The sequence below is a fragment of the Hyaena hyaena genome, unplaced genomic scaffold (genome assembly GCF_003009895.1).
Source record: "Hyaena hyaena isolate Hyena2069 unplaced genomic scaffold, ASM300989v1 scaffold_252, whole genome shotgun sequence".
Lineage (NCBI taxonomy): Eukaryota > Metazoa > Chordata > Mammalia > Carnivora > Hyaenidae > Hyaena > Hyaena hyaena.
The window spans coordinates 952,952-968,575 of NW_024080884.1; the positions used below are offsets into that span (position 1 = coordinate 952,952).

A 15,624-nucleotide genomic window follows, 5' to 3' on the forward strand; every position below is an offset into this window, starting at 1 on the left:
TTATGGGGATAAAGTGAATTCAGATGTCCAGGGCATCAAAGGGAGGAACATTTTCCTACTGATGAGCTTTCTTAGGGCACCTTTCATGTCTTTGTTCCGCAGGCTATAGATGAAGGGGTTCATCATGGGTATCACCACAGTGAATAGCACTGCACCAATCTTATCTCCGTCCTCGGGGTGAGTAGATGAGGGGAAGAAGTAGACCACTACAACGGTCCCATAGAAGAGCAATACAACTGTCAGGTGAGAGCCACAGGTGGAAAAGGCTTTCCACTTTCCGTCTGTGGATGAGATTCTCAGGACAGCCCTGACAATGCGGATGTAGGAGAAGAGGATGAGGGCAAAGGGGAAGGTGACAACTGATAAGCCCATGATAAATAATACAAGTTCATTGGCCCTTGTGTCTGAGCAGGACAGTTTGAGCAGAGGAGCCAAGTCACAGAAGAAGTGTGGGAGAGTGTTGCTGTCACAGAAGAGCAATGGAAGGAGCAGAAGGGTGTGTGTTAGGGCAACGGCGTTACTGAGGAGCCACGGAATGACTGTGAGTGAAACGCACAGCCTGGGTTGCATGACGGTCACGTAGTTCAAAGGGTGGCAGATAGCCACAAAACGGTCACAGGCCATGACGCCCAAGAGGAAATTGTCGATAACGACAAACACGATAGAAAAGTACATTTGTGTGATGCAGCTCTCGTAGGAGATGGATTGAGTCTTGGTCTGAATATTCACCAGCATCTTGGGGACTGAGGTGGATGTGGATGAAATATCAGCAAAGGACAGATTGGCAAGGAAGAAATACATGGGGGTGTGAAGGTAAGAATCCAAGCCAATGGCGAGGATGATGAGTCCATTCCCAACCACAGTGACCAGGTACATACCCAGAAAAAGCACAAAGAGGACCTTCTGCTGCTCGGCCTGGTTGGAGAGTCCCAGAAGGAGGAACCCAGAGATGGCGGTTCGATTTCCTTGATGCATATCTCTGCTGATCTGGAGAAAGGAACACAAAGTCTTCATACCCCCGAAGAAAAGCCAGTATGGGGGGCGCCTGGGTGGCTTAGTCTGTTAAGCGTCCGACTTTCACTTAGGTCATGATCTTGCGGTTTGTGGGTTCGAGCCCCGCGTTGGGCTCTGTGCTGACTGCCGGCTCAGAGCCTGGAGCCTGTTTCAGTCTGTGACTCCCTCTCTCTCTGACCCTCCCCTGCTCACGCTCTCTCTCTCTCTCTCCTAGAAATAAAAAAGAAAAAAAAAAAAAAAAAAGAAAAGCCAGTATGGCTGCAGCCCTTGGAGGGAAGTGGAGAAAGATTACTTAATAAACAACCATGTCAGCAGTGCAGAGACTCAGGAAATGCCTTCGAAAGGAAAGACACAACCACCACGATAGACACTTCTCAATGAACACCTTTTAAACTTGAACATGACTCTGACAGTGATGGTTATAGTCAGTTCCAAATGTAGTTAAATGCCTTAAACTAAGGACAATAGGCAAAGTGTACTCCATATTCTGAAGATGCTAGATACCCTGGAAGGAATTACTTAAAAATGGCCCTAACACCTTTCCTAGCATTCACCTTCATCTTGAAATCAAAGAAGGCAGGACTGGGGAGAGTCGCTGAGGGAAGAGTTTGGGAAGGAGAACCAAGAGGTGATTAGGAGAGCTTCCTGAAATATACTGCAGGGTGGGTGCTCCTGCCCACTCACGTTAGGGGGAGGATGCGGAAGAGCTGCTCTTGGAGAACGTGTACAGGAAGGGAGACCAGAAGTTCATTTCATTTGTGGCTAGATGTTAGGTGAACAGAGAAAGTTTAGGGGACTTATAAGAATCTAATGACTTGTGGGGTGCTTGGGTGGCTCAGTACGTTGAACATCCGAATTTGGCCTAGGTCATGATCTCATGGTTCGTGGGTTCAAGTGCCAATCAAGCTCTGTGTTGAACTCTTGCTCAGAGCCTGGAGCCTGCTTCAGATTCCGTGTCTCCTCGCTCTGCCCCTTCCCTGCTCACACTCTGTCTCACTCTGTGTCTCAAAAATAAATAAATGTAAAAAAAAAAAAAGAACCTGAAGACTTGTGTTTGTATGACACTTCTAAAGATGGAAGGCTTACTGGATTAGCCTCCTATAGCTGGAGAAGGAAGGGAAGCATGGTGGGGGGCAATTCTGCACCCCCACCCTCATAACATGAGTAGGTGAGTTTCCTATAGGCCATGTATGTGCTGTTGATCTTGCTGGACTCAGGATGCTTTGTTGGGATTCCACCCAAAAGGCAGCCAGCTGGGGCAGAGGAGGCAGTAGCAGTGAGGTCATGGGGTGGTTCTCTTATGAAAGAGGGGCCATAAAAATATCAGGGAGAAAGTTCATCACCCTTGATGCAAGGGGTCCCAGAAAGGAGGCTTGCGAAGAACTTCAGCTAGCCTCATGACAGAGCACATCTGCCCCCCAAACTCACCAACTGCACATACTCCAGTGCGCAGACTTGAGGACTTTTGTCCTTTTACCCCCCATCCCCTTTCTTCTTCCTTCCCACTGTACGTCCCCCAGCTGCCTCAGCAGATGGGGAAGAACATGTGCTTTTTTAAAAAAAAATTTTTTTAATGTTTTATTTATTTCTGAAAGAGAGAGAGTGAGAGCGAGAGCGAGGGTGTGAGAGAGAGAGAGAGAGAGAGAGAGAGAGAGAGCATGAGTAGGGGAGGGTCAGAGAGAGACGGAGATACAAAATCTGAAACAGACTCTGAGCTAGCTGTCAGCACACAGCCCGATGCAGGGCTCAAACCCACGAACCGTGAGATCATGACCCGAGCCCAAGTTGGATGCTTAACCGACTGAGCCACCCGGGCGCCCTGAAGGACATGTGCTTTGACAGGTGTGAAATTGAAGTTTTTAATTGGGCTAGGCTTTTGCAAGCCTAGAAGTGGTCTTTAGTACCAAAGTAGAAGTTCATTTTATTTATTATTTAAAAAAATTTTTAATGTTTATTTATTTTTGAGAGAGAGAGAAAGAGAGTGGGAGAGGTGCAGAGAGAGGGAGACACAGAATCTGAAACAGGCTCCAAGCTCTGAGCTGTCAGCAGAGTCCAACGTGGGGCTCGAACCCAGGAACCGTGAGATCATGAACTGAGCCAAAGTCAGCCTCTTAACAGACTGAGCCACCCAGGCACCCCTAGAAGTTACTTTTAAAACTAAAAGTGACTGAAGAGCTAGAGGGACCACCCAAGGTATGGCCCGGAGTCAGGGAAGGTAGATCGAACCAAGTCCAGTTTTCATCACAGCTGATTGGGAAGAATACTGGGCCGTGAGCTGAGGTGTTTGGTTCTTCCCAGTCTTTCTGCTCTCCTTATATGGCCTCCTCTTATTCTTTCTCTCTCTTCACTCATCTCTCAAAGATTAGAGATAGCCATGTCCCCAGATATCTTTTCTTGCCATGAAGAGGCCAAACCCCAGGAATCTTCCCCCTCTGGGATTCTGGCCAGCTGAAGGGCAGTGGAGACTGAGCAGTAGATCTGAGGTCTCCTTGCTTGTGAGAAGCTTGGCTTACAAATCAGAGAAAGGAAGAGACGACGGGGTGACTTAGTCCATCAAGTATCTGACTCCTGATTTCGGTTCAGGTCATGACCTCATGGCCCTGCATCAGGCTCTGTACTGACTGTGTGGAGCCTGCTTGAGATTCTGCCTCTTCCCCTCTCTCTCAGCCCCTCCCCTACTACCTTTTTCTCAAATTAAGTAAATAAACTTAAATATATATATAAAGAAATATATATTTACATGTAAATATATATAATAAAGAAAAATATATATAATAATAAATATAAAAAAATCAGAGAGGGGAGGCTTACCTACCGAAGGGAGATTCCCACCCAAAGCTACGATGAGATAAGGAACTGCAGGAATCGATATTTAAACCTCAGGGCAAGACACAGACCTGCTTGATAGGGTCATGTGATCACTAAGCCCTGCGATAGTTTGGGCTTGACCAGAATGGCAACGTGTAGTTTTGAGTGACAATCTCTAATTTCACCTTCCTGTCCTGTCTCTCCCACCTGCCAGCAGCCCCGCACAAATGGAGTCCCTGAGGCAACTGCCTTGCTGGTTAAGAGCAGCACTAAAGTCTAAAAAAGGCTCACCTCTGAAGGATGATAAGAGCTCAGGAAGTTACTGGAATAATCGGAACCCAGGAGCTTAACTGATGGTTGACAGGGTAGCAGCAGGGAACCTGAGAGCAGCTCTTATGGATTTTTCCAGAACCAGCCTCCTTTCGCAAGTACAAATCATGGTGCTGGATTCTCATGGGACATTTTGCACTTTCAGTGTCACTTGGGATGGTGTCCCTGGGGTGCTTTCCTCAAAACAGATGGTTGTTCTCACCTCCCAGCTTCAGTGAGGCAAATGGGGGATAGCCGGGCAGCTCTGCTTTTTTGTTTCCTTGTTTCCCTTTAGATACCCTCTCCCACCTGTTGGTTGCTGGTCTTCATTGCGAGAAAATTGTTTGCCGTGTGTCTTAGGTTTTTAGTGAGACGGTACATACTTTGAATTCCTTCTGTTTCCTCTCTAGTGCCTCGTAGAGGGGGAACATGTAGGAAATACCTGAAGAATTGAGTGAAACTCCTGCATTTGGGGGGTTAGGACTCCAAAGACATTCTGTCTCTTGCAGAAGGGAAGAGGCTATGGCCTTTGCACCACGTTGAATGGATTTCAACGTTGAAAGGGAATCTTGGGATCCAGTGATTCGGCACTCAGGGCTAAGAATGCCGACACTCAGCTAAGAGCTGCCAAAGAATGAAATAAGTTCTGGGTTTTTCATATGCAAAAGAAACATACTGAAATGATTTGAGGGTGGTTCATAGATTTGCTGGGAAGGCAGGAAAAAGAGATCCTGAAATGGGCAGGATCAAGAGATGCTCTATAGCCAGAGACATAACCTAAATCAGTAAGTACATCCCTTCTAATGCTTACATGTGCCTCGTTATGCCGTGCGGGTACTTCTGACCCAAACCAGGACCACTCACACCCTCCTTATCAGGAAACAATTTAACTATAGACTAACTGTATAGTTACTCAGGACTCATATTCAAAATAACTACATAATGAAGAAGAAAGAAAAGGCAAGCTGTTCTATCGTATCTATCATATCTATCTATCTATCTATCTATCTATCTATCTATCTAGTTATAGATAGATAGTGGGTGGAACCATGATCCTTGTTTCTGCACCTTGTCCATGAGATGTTTTTATGAGCTCCTCTACTACTGTTATGGTCTGAATGTTTGTGTCCTCCTCAGGTTCATGTGTTTAAACCCAATTCTCAGGTGATTGTATTAGCAGGTGGGGGTCTTCGGGAGGTAATCAGGTCATGAGGGTGGAGCTCTCATGAATGAGGTTAGTGCCCTTAGAACAGAGATCCCGGAGAGACCCCATCCCCTTCCACCATGAGAGGACACAGGGAGAAGACGGCCATCTATGAACCAGGAAGTGGGCTTTCACCAGACAGCGCAACTGCCCACACCTTCAGCTCATACTTCCAGCCTCCAGAAGTATGAGAAATAAAGCTCTGTTGTCTATAAGCCTCCCAGTTTATGGCATTGTGTTACAGCAGCCTGAAATGACTAAGACAGCTACTATCTCAACACAGGTCTTCTAGAAAGCAGACTCCGAAGCAAGAATTTTGATACTGACATTTTGTTAGGAAGATACCTCCCCAGCGAGATGAGGACAACAGGGAAGGAGGCAAAGCTTGATGCAAACAAAATGGTGAAATGCTTTACTGGAGGGGGATTGCACACATGCATGGAGGGGCCGAGATCACTCATCAGACATGTTCACTCAGTATGTGGGACTCCCCTACAAGGAGGTGCCACAGCCAGGAATTCAGACAGGAGAAAAGGAAGGGATGCTCTTGTACTTCGTTCTCATCTCTTGTTTCCCATCAACATGGGGACTGGGCTCTTCTCAACTTCTAGTTACACCACCTGGCTCCTTTGTGGTGTTAAAAAGCAAAATTTGGGGTATGTGTCTGGCTCAGTTGGTTAAGCGACTGACTCTTGACTTCAGCTCAGGTCATGATCTTGCTGTTCATGAGTTTGAGCCCCGCTTCAGGCTCTCCACTGACAGCTCTGAGTCAGCTTGGCATTCTCTCTCTCCCTCTCTCTCTGTCCCTCTCCAACTTGTGCTCTCTTTCTCTCTAAAAATAAATAAATAAACTTAAAAAAATTCAACCAAGTAAATATGAAGATCGGATGGGCTTCATTAAGTGATTCATGAATCAGGCACCATCCCACTAGCAGACAGAATGGGGTTCTAAGTTGCTTTACAAAATAGAAGTTTTTTATAAGAAGGAGGGTGGGACAAGGATGTTATCAATAAGTGAATAATATTGTTTCAGGCAAGTTCATCTTCCCTTAGGAGGAAGAGCTGGGGGTCTCATCATGCAGATGACCTTTATCTTCCTATGAGAGAGAGAGAGCCCATCTGACAGATTACCTCACTGGTGCAGACCAGAAAACTCCAGATTGATTGGTTTAAAACTCCACTCCTGCAGAGGTTGAAACTGCAGTTAAATCTTGGTTTACTGTCTTGGGGGCAAGTGACTCCATCTTGGCCTGTAGTTGCTTTTTTAATGGTGGCCACACAGGAAGTCAGGAATCATATTCAGAAACATGGCTATTATTCTGAGACTGGAAGAGAAGAGGGACTTTGTGCGGGCAGGTTTGGCAATCAGGTTCATGTGTGAAAGACCTGGGAAAAAGAGCAAGAGTTTGAGAGTTGAGCAGTGTACTTTGAAGGGTTAATGTCCAATATAATCCACCTCCATGCTACTCAGGTGTACTCACCCCTCTCTTATCTCAACATTTCACACCACACTGTGGGGCTTCCATTTTTCCAAGAGAATGAAAACACTCTGAGAAGGGAAGGATAAGCCCCATTAGCCCAGAGCAGTGTTTTTCAACCTTGTATTCATTATTGACCGGGTATACTCTCTTCTTAAGGACACTTTATATCTTTTATCTTCAATCCTCTCCAGCTCCCATGACATTGAATACTATGGAATAAGGTTTTGTCAGATAAAGTTTTGGAGAACAAACCTTTAGAACATCTAAGATTTTTTTTTTCATCTCTAAGTACTAATTTTTGCCCACTAATGTTGTCCCCGTGGAGATCCCTTCAAGGGGGTGGCCAGTTTTGGTTTCTTGGAAACCTACCCCAAGAGTGTTAGTAAAACAAGTCATAGTCCCTTTGTCTCTAGCTGGCCCTGAGGCTCTGACTGAGTTCCTCATCATCTTCCTTCTTCATCTCTCATTAGACTCCTCACTCTTGGCTCCCACTTTGACTGATCTGGGTTGTTTTCTGTTTTCCTGAGGGGTAAGAATACATAGTTGTCCTAACCTTTCGGGTTCTGGTTGTTGTGATTGCTCATTATAGTCTTCCCTCCAGAGTTCAAAGTTATCCTGGCTCAAGGTTTCAGGAACTGGAAACCCCTTTTCCCTACCATGCTGCAAAACTGTGGAGGTAGAACCTGAGGGTTAGCCTTATTGAAAGAGAAGGATTTAGCAAAATCTCCTAAGCTTCTGACTATGTTTTATCTGTTCAAAGTTTATTAATAAAACATTACTTAGACTTTACTCCATATTCTGTTCTGGCCTAGGTATTATGGAGAAGTTATGAGGGTTAATACTCAGGTTCTACCTTCTAGATGATCACAGTTAACTTGCTGAGCTAAGATGTGAACAAAGAAGCAAGAACTTGAAGTTACCAATGGCAGGTGGAGACAAGTACAGTGGTTGCCATCAGATATCAAACATGATAGAGCAAATGCTGCAGGAATCCAGGGGAGGGAGAGCTATCTGTGGACTGCGCTAATAAGTAAATATCTCATGGAGCACGTGAACTAGAGCCATTCTTCTAACATGGGTAGGGTGTATGTGGGTGGGAAATACAGAGAGGGATTGTGAAGCAGGGGTATGGTCTGAGCAAAGGGCACATGGTGGGACCATGCACAGCATATTCTGGGTTCAGTAAAGAGACCAGTATTGTTAAGATTGAGGTTCCTAAAAAGGAAGTAAGCAACAAAGCCGAAAAGTTGTAACTTAAAGGGCTGATCTTGGAGTGCTTTTAATGTCAGGGAAAGGTGCTGGCTTTGCATTTACCGATTCCTCACCAATCATTTCTAGTCGCTCACAAATTACATGGTGTGGAGTCATTCCATGAACAGAGTCATGGAGTCTAGAGCTGGAGGGCACCACAAAGGTCAGCTAAAACATCACTCATTGTACAAATGAGTAAAGTGATCTCTAGAAAGATGTGTGCCTTGTTGACATCAGTTGATTAGTTTTGGCAGAACCAAAAAGAGAAACACATGAAGTGGTCCGGTGCTTTCCGGTTATGCTCTTTAGGCTGATGTAGTGGAAATAGCAGGGACTTTGAAGTGAGGCAGACCTGGCTTTGAATTCCAGTTGTGTCACTCAATGAGTGTGTGACATTGGGCATGTCACTTAACCTGTAAGAGCCCCTATTTGCACACCAATACACTGGTGTTGATGATTTCTGGAACATACTTAGAAGATCAATAGATACTAGATTCTTCTCCTTTGTTTCCTCCCAATGGTGAGCAGCCTAGGGAGTATAAGAGCTCCGCAATCCCATCATTTTCTCTCTAGTTTGAGATACACACTAATAAAATTACCAAGGGCTCAGATAACAAAATATCTCCAGAAAGGCCTGGTCGAGACATGGGCATGTTAGGCTCTGGCCAGTGGGGCATGAGAGTGCAGAGAACTGCAGGATGGGAGCCAGAGAAACCATCCAATGACAAGTGCTCAGTTCACATGTCAAAAGTAAGACACCCAGAAACAAAAATGCAGAGGAGACATTAGAATCAAGCTCACAATGGATAAAGAAATTGGATGAACAAATTGTGGTTTATTCATACAATGGGATACTACTCAGATATAAAAAAGAACAAATTGCTGAAATTCATAACCACCTGTTTGAATCTCAAAGACATTATATTGAGGGAGAGAAGCCAGACACAAAAGAATACAAACTGTGTGGGTTCCATTCATATGAAATTCCTGAATGGGAACAGCTGATCGACAGTGATAGAAGTCAGAACACTGGTTGACTGGGCAAGGAGGGGAATTGATTGGAACGGTGGCACAAGAGACATTTCTGGGGTGGTGACAATACTTTACTATTGAATACAATTGACCAAATACATGAAACTGAGCCATTAGAAATCTATGCATTTTATTGTAAGCTACTTACACTTCAATTAAAATGTAGCAAAAACCCAATAAGCTCACCGCATTTTCCTTTTTTGCTTCAAGGGGAATTTGAATATATTATTGCATCAAAGTTCATGGAAAAATCTTTTCTTGCCTGTCTTTTCTCCCAGATAAGCAGAGGTTGAGATGTTAAAGCTTTGCTGGGATGCTGGAAGCAGACACTGGGAGGCAGAGTGGAGCCAAGGACACTTCTATATATGGTAACATCGAAGGCGAAGCGATCATCCTCCAAGATGGTCTAACAGGAAGTTAGTCCACACTCATCAGGAAAGACGAGATCGGATATACAGCAGTACCTTAGAAATAAGAAGACCCAGGATAGAACAAGCCAGTGGGCACTTATGCATAGCCACAGGATTTGCTGGAGGCTCCTGGACTCATATGTATGGGTGGGAGGGCATCTTAGGCATTTTGGAGTCAGAGTTTCTAAGAGCAACTTGCCCATGGAAAAAAAATCTAAACCCTTTGAGAATACACCTAAGAAATACCAAAACTTGTGTTGAGGAAGACACAGGCACATCTTACACCATGATCCTCTTGCATATATTATTCTCCTCTACTCTAGAAAAAAAAAAGATTGACTAATAATGGTGTGTTTATGTTCCTAATAGTCTGTAGCCTCCTTGAAAGCAGGTATCTTAGGTTTTGTCTAAGAATTCAAGCGTATAGCACAATGCCTGGTACATAATACAGTCCCTTCTTCATCTCCGAGTCACCATCCCTCAACACTCCCCTATATCCCAAATCCTTGCCCCCCCCCCCCACTCTCCTCCTTATTTTCATAGCACGGGCATATTGTATGTATTATCTCTTTCCCCCTCATGAACATTAGACCCATGGAGTCAGAGACTTTGGCAAATAGTAGATTCTCTCTAAATATTTGCTTAAAAGTGAGTAAATGAACACCCATGATTAATATTCATTGAAGGAGTTGTTGTATTACGGCATCAAGGTGCCTTTCTAAAACAATTTTATAAAGATCGCCAAGGATGTGGTCTCTGGATGGTTACACAACACTATGGCCCGTCTCTGTTGAGTAGCCTCTTTTGCCCATGTATGAGGCACACCATACCTTTTCCTTCTCATTAGAGCTGGATAGAAACCAAAAAAGAGTAACTAGGGCAAGTCTTAAGTCAGAGCTGGCGGGCAAAGAGAGGTTCAAGCAGTAATCGCCATCCTATTTCCAGCTTCTGGTTATTTTTCCTTAGAATCCATAGTTTTATAATGTGCTTTCAAAGCAGCTACTGGGAGACGGAGAGAAAGCGGGAGGGCGGGAAGAAAGGGAATGTGGTCGTTATTATGAAGATACCCGTTGTGACGTTTGATGATGTGCTATTGCAGGTTGTTTCTGACCCGTCTAACATCCATAAAGTGAACCGTCTGCCCAGGATATGTTGTTACACAATCTCTCTTACTCCTTCTTTTTTTAATCTTGCCATCTCTCCATCTATACTTGTTAGTTGTGACTGGACAAAGAGACAGGCACAAACACTCCTTATATGATTTCCTTGGTCTTTAACACGTGTGTGGGAAGGAGAAATGGGAATTCCTGGGAATTTTTAAGAACGCGCAAAATTAAGCCGTTTAAAAAATGTTCTCACCATTCTTTATCTTCTTTACTTATTGTAGGCATCTAAAATTTGTTTGATAATTATAAATAGTAGGTGTACTAGTACATACCAGGTACTGTAGACAGCGGTGAATACTCAAATGCTGGAAAAAGCCCATGAGCCTTACTGGGTGGTATCTGAGTAAAGATACGTTCCAATCTCCCACTAGTATCAACAGTTCTGTGCAGAATCCCATGTCAAAACTGCCAATCTAAGGATGTATTTGCTTCCAAACTGTGTTATGTACTAGAACATCGCTCACAGGATTGGTAGAAAGTTTCCTAGGTCTATAAACTTATGAATATTTATTTTATTTGCAAGAATGACTCACAGTTAGCCGCAGACAGGGCCATGAACTCACACATGGAAATAGCTACCCGCGAAGATTGACTGATCTGTCGTGACAGTTTCTCAGCCAGTGCTTCTTGCCCTGGTCTTGTCCTGGTCCCAAAAATGTAAACTTAACCTTTGACCCATGTGTCATGTTTCCTGCTCTTTCTTTCCCCCTCGACAGGGGTAGATTCTCTAAACCAGTTGCCTCTCTGTGTTGCTTATTGTGCTTTAATTCTTGCAGGAGAGTTAAGATGCCTTTTCCAATTTCCCTAATTTCTCAAATTACCTTTTCTCAGAACCTGAGTTTAAAAATAAATAATTGTTTTTGAGAAATGCTGGGAAGGGATCCACACCTGGAAACAATATTCCCAGCACTGTGGCTAACCCTTCCTTTCATGCACCAGTTGAACCAGAAGAAAGGAGTTGGAGAAATCCAGTGTGACCAACATCCCGGTGATAAAGAGTTTAAGAGGACACAATGATGTTTCTGGCAAAGTTACTCACAGGCAGTGTCATTTCAGTGAACGGACGTGATTCCTATTTTGTGTTGCATGTCATGTCCTGTTTAATTTTTAAAAAAGAAAGAGAAAGGAGGAGCTTTTATTCAGCTGAGATATGCACAGGAAGGTAACTACAGGAGCCCAGTCATTCGGCTGAAAGGATTGATCATTGCTCTGGAGACTTCTTCCGGAGAGAGTAAGAGTTCACCTCTTTTTGGGTTCCAACATAATTTTCTATATGATTTGTGACCTTAAATGAAAATGAAAGGAAGCATGGAAATGTATTTGGAAACTTTCCTGGTGTTTGCATTCCCGACAATGTCTTGCACAGTGTGTACACGTAATTGATTCATTCTGTCCTGATGTGGCTTGGCCTGCATAGATTGATAAGCGACTTGCCAGCCAGAGAGTTCTGTTCCTTCCCTCCAGCACTGGGCTGGAAGCAAAGGCATTTCTCATACATTGTGAAATCCGGGACTGTTCCCAGAATAATTAACACTTTGTAGCCCTTTTCCTTACCCCCATGTGAAGTCAGTGTAAACAAAAGCATCGGAGGTAGTCTTTTTGAAGAGAAGAAGCAATTGAGACAAAAAATATGCTAGTTTAGGAAAAAATAAGAAGGGTGGATGGGGCTGTGAGAGGAGTTTACAGAAATGTTCATTTTTCTGCTTACAAGAGTAACACAGTCTCATTTTACAAAACTTGGGAAAGTGCATGAATTAATAAAGAAGAAACAATTAGTCATAATTCTACAAATCCCAGATGAGAACCATTAACTTTTTGGTGTACATCTATTCATTATTCTGCACATGTGTTTTTGCAAAACTGGTCTCCCATTCTATGTACAAGGTTTGTATCTAGCTCTTATCGCTTACTGTTCTGATGATAAACATTGCCCCTTGTTATTAAATATTGACTTAAATGCATTTTTAAGTGTGTTGTATTCATGTATCCAACACTGGAAGTGAGATTTTTAATGCCTTTTCATTTTATTAATGTAAGGAACATTTATTTGACATTATGATTTTAGAACAAGAATTATTGAATCAGTAAAAAGAAGCATTATCAGGCCTTTGGTAAACTTAGCCCTTTGGCGTTTAGAAATGTTATACCAAGTCCTTTGATGAGTTTGAGTATCCTCTGGCTGACACTCTCCTCCTGGGGTCACTAGCTGGATGAAATCAGCTAAATGGGTACCTCCAGTCTCTTACCTGACAGGTTGTGTCCTTCCCCAGCTGTTCTGGAACCGGTAATTTCCGCTAAGAACTCTCCTTGGATCCCTCTTTACCTCACTGTTGCTCAGGAAGGCTGGGAAGCGGGAAGCCAGCTGTGCAAAGCACCGAGGAAGCCGATTCTCCAGGGTTTGCCTGTGGTCAGGGAACAGGTGCAGGAGAATGGAACCACCATCAGGCTTCCGGACGTGCCGCCGTGGGAGTGGCGCCACCTGCTGAGCGAGTCTGCGAATAGCAGCCGTTAAGAAGGCACGGGAAGGGGTGAGGAAGGAGAGTAAAGCTGCAGAAAGGCCAACAAGGCTTGGAGGGCTGGTACAGGCATCGTTCTCAGTCAATGGATGCTAATTCCTGCCCGCTTCCTGGCAATAATGAAGGGCAATGTAGGCAACCCACTGGGACGTATGGAATGAAGGAAATTGATGCCTTAGACAAGCTTGTTTGCCATTCATTTGTATCTAAAACAACAATACAACGTATTTCACTTAGTAAGATCTATGTCTGTGTGAACACATCTAACTGAAGGCACATTTCGCAGGATACCTGAGTATCATCGCCTTCGCAGGCGGCCGGACGTCCAAAGGTGTGATCCCTTATTCCCAGCATGCTTGAGGGGGGTCCTGATGGAGCAATTGTCCTGACTGAGCTCTGAACCTTTAAAGTAGGGCCAGCAGACTGGAGCTCCTGCACTGAGACTTTGGTCCACATTTTCAAATCTTATGCAGGTCCTTCAAGAAAATGAGTACAGACTGTGGACACGGAGCAAATAAGGCAAAAAGAAATGTCAACTGCAAAGTGTGGGGGAGACAAGTATGAGAATTTCATATTCCTCGTTTAGGGTTCATTGTCATGGCAACTGACAGACACCCACCCCAGGCCCCTTAAACCTCAACGGGTGTCCGAGGCTGCTTTACTGGCCATGGCATTCCTCAGGGCACCTTTGACATCCTTGTTCCTGAGGGTGTAAATCAGCGGGTTGAGTAAGGGGGTGACGAAGGTGTAGACCAAGGCGATTTGGCGGTCCTCGTCCTCCGAGGTGCTGGACCGGGGACGCAGGTAGACCAGGCTGCAACAGCCATACTGCAGCAAGACCACGGTGAGGTGCGAGGAGCAGGTGGAGAAGGCCCGGCGGCGGCCCTCGGCAGAGCGGATGCGCAGGATGGCGGAGGTGATGAACACATAGGAGACAGAAATGAGAATGAAAGGGACGGTCAGCACGAGGATGCTCACCACATAGAGCACGGCCTGATGCACACGGATGTCCGCGCAGGCCAGCCGCAGGACAGGAGGCACGTCGCAAAGGAAGTGGTTGATTTCACGCAGATGGCCACAGAAAGGCAGAGTGAAGATCAAGGAGGTGAGCTGCAGGGAGAGGAGGAGGGCCAGGCCCACGGCGCACACCACCATCTGGACGCACAGCTTCTGGGTCATGATGAGGGTGTAGTGCAGTGGGTGGCAGATGGCCACATAGCGATCATATGCCATGACTGCCAAGAGAAAGCAGTCAGAACAACCAAGAGTAAAAAAAAAGAACATTTGGGCCCCACAGCCAGCCAGTGGAATGGGCCTCCGGGGCCCCCAAATGTTGGAAAGCATCAGAGGCACCACCACTGTGGTGTAGCAGATCTCCAGGAAAGACAGGTTGCACAGGAAGAAGTACATTGGGGTGCGCAGCGAGCTGTGTGTGCACACCACCCAGATGATGGCCATGTTGCCACCAAGGATCATCAAGTAGAGGAGGAGGAAGAGGAGGAAGAGGAGGGCCTGGAATCCGGGGACGGTGGTGAACACTCGGAACACGAACTCAGTGGGGCCGGACTGGTTGAGGACTGCGCTCCTAGCCAACATGGCTCCTGAAAAAGAAGAACAGAAGGTGCTGAATCTTCCTTTGCTGAGTTGCTTTGTTGCCGGAAGAAGAGCAGACATTTTAACTTTGATTTTTGATCTACCATTTAGTATCCAGTTTCCAGTTTCAGTGCTTGGGGTGAATTCACACTAGAGGGTGTGGTTTATTTTTTCCAAGGAATCTTCAAAAATGCAATAGATTTTCATCTATAGAGTTTCTGGTGCCAAAGACATATAGGTGTTCTTCGGCAAAATGCCTTTTTGTTACACTGGTTTTTTTTTGTTTGTTTGTTTGTTTGTTTTTGTTTTTTACATCTAATTGACAAGGGCTAAATCTTTGTCTGAATTTAAACCGTTGTGTGGTTGTAGATATTTTTAAATTAGACGAATGGATGTGTTGTTCACTTTTTTGGTGAATATTCTCCTTTTTTTTTATTTTAGAGAGACAGCACGAGTGAGGGTAGAGATGAGCAGAGGGAGAAAGAGAATTACTTAAGAAGGTTGCATGCTCAACATGGAACCTGATGGTGGCCCCAAATCACCAGCCTGGGATCATGACCTGAGCCAAAATCAAGAGTCTGATGCTCAGCTGTTGGAACCACCCAGGGGCCTCTTTGGTACACATTCTTAGTGTAATGCAACATCCAGACACATTCACAAATCCTAAGTGTACAGATTTTGTTTTACACTAGTATAACCACTAGTATAACCACTAGTATAACCACTATCAAGATGGACAAAACAAATGGACAAAACAAACAATTCCGGGAGCCTGCACCCGTCTTTCCTGCCTCCTGACTTTCTACCTCACAGAGGTAAACCCCTCTTTCAACTTTGGTC

At 44.8% G+C, this 15,624-nt stretch overlaps 2 protein-coding genes across 2 annotated transcripts; both read right to left on the bottom strand.

Moving 5' to 3' along the window:
- Nucleotides 1-1,014, bottom strand: LOC120240314 (olfactory receptor 1S1-like). The gene has a single exon (XM_039245032.1). It carries the CDS (start codon nucleotides 1,012-1,014, stop codon nucleotides 1-3), a length of 1,014 nt encoding a protein of 337 aa, XP_039100963.1.
- A 12,813-nt stretch (nucleotides 1,015-13,827) lies between these two features.
- Nucleotides 13,828-14,787, bottom strand: LOC120240315 (olfactory receptor 10Q1). The gene has a single exon (XM_039245033.1). It carries the CDS (start codon nucleotides 14,785-14,787, stop codon nucleotides 13,828-13,830), a length of 960 nt encoding a protein of 319 aa, XP_039100964.1.
- Nucleotides 14,788-15,624: the final 837 nt, after the last annotated feature.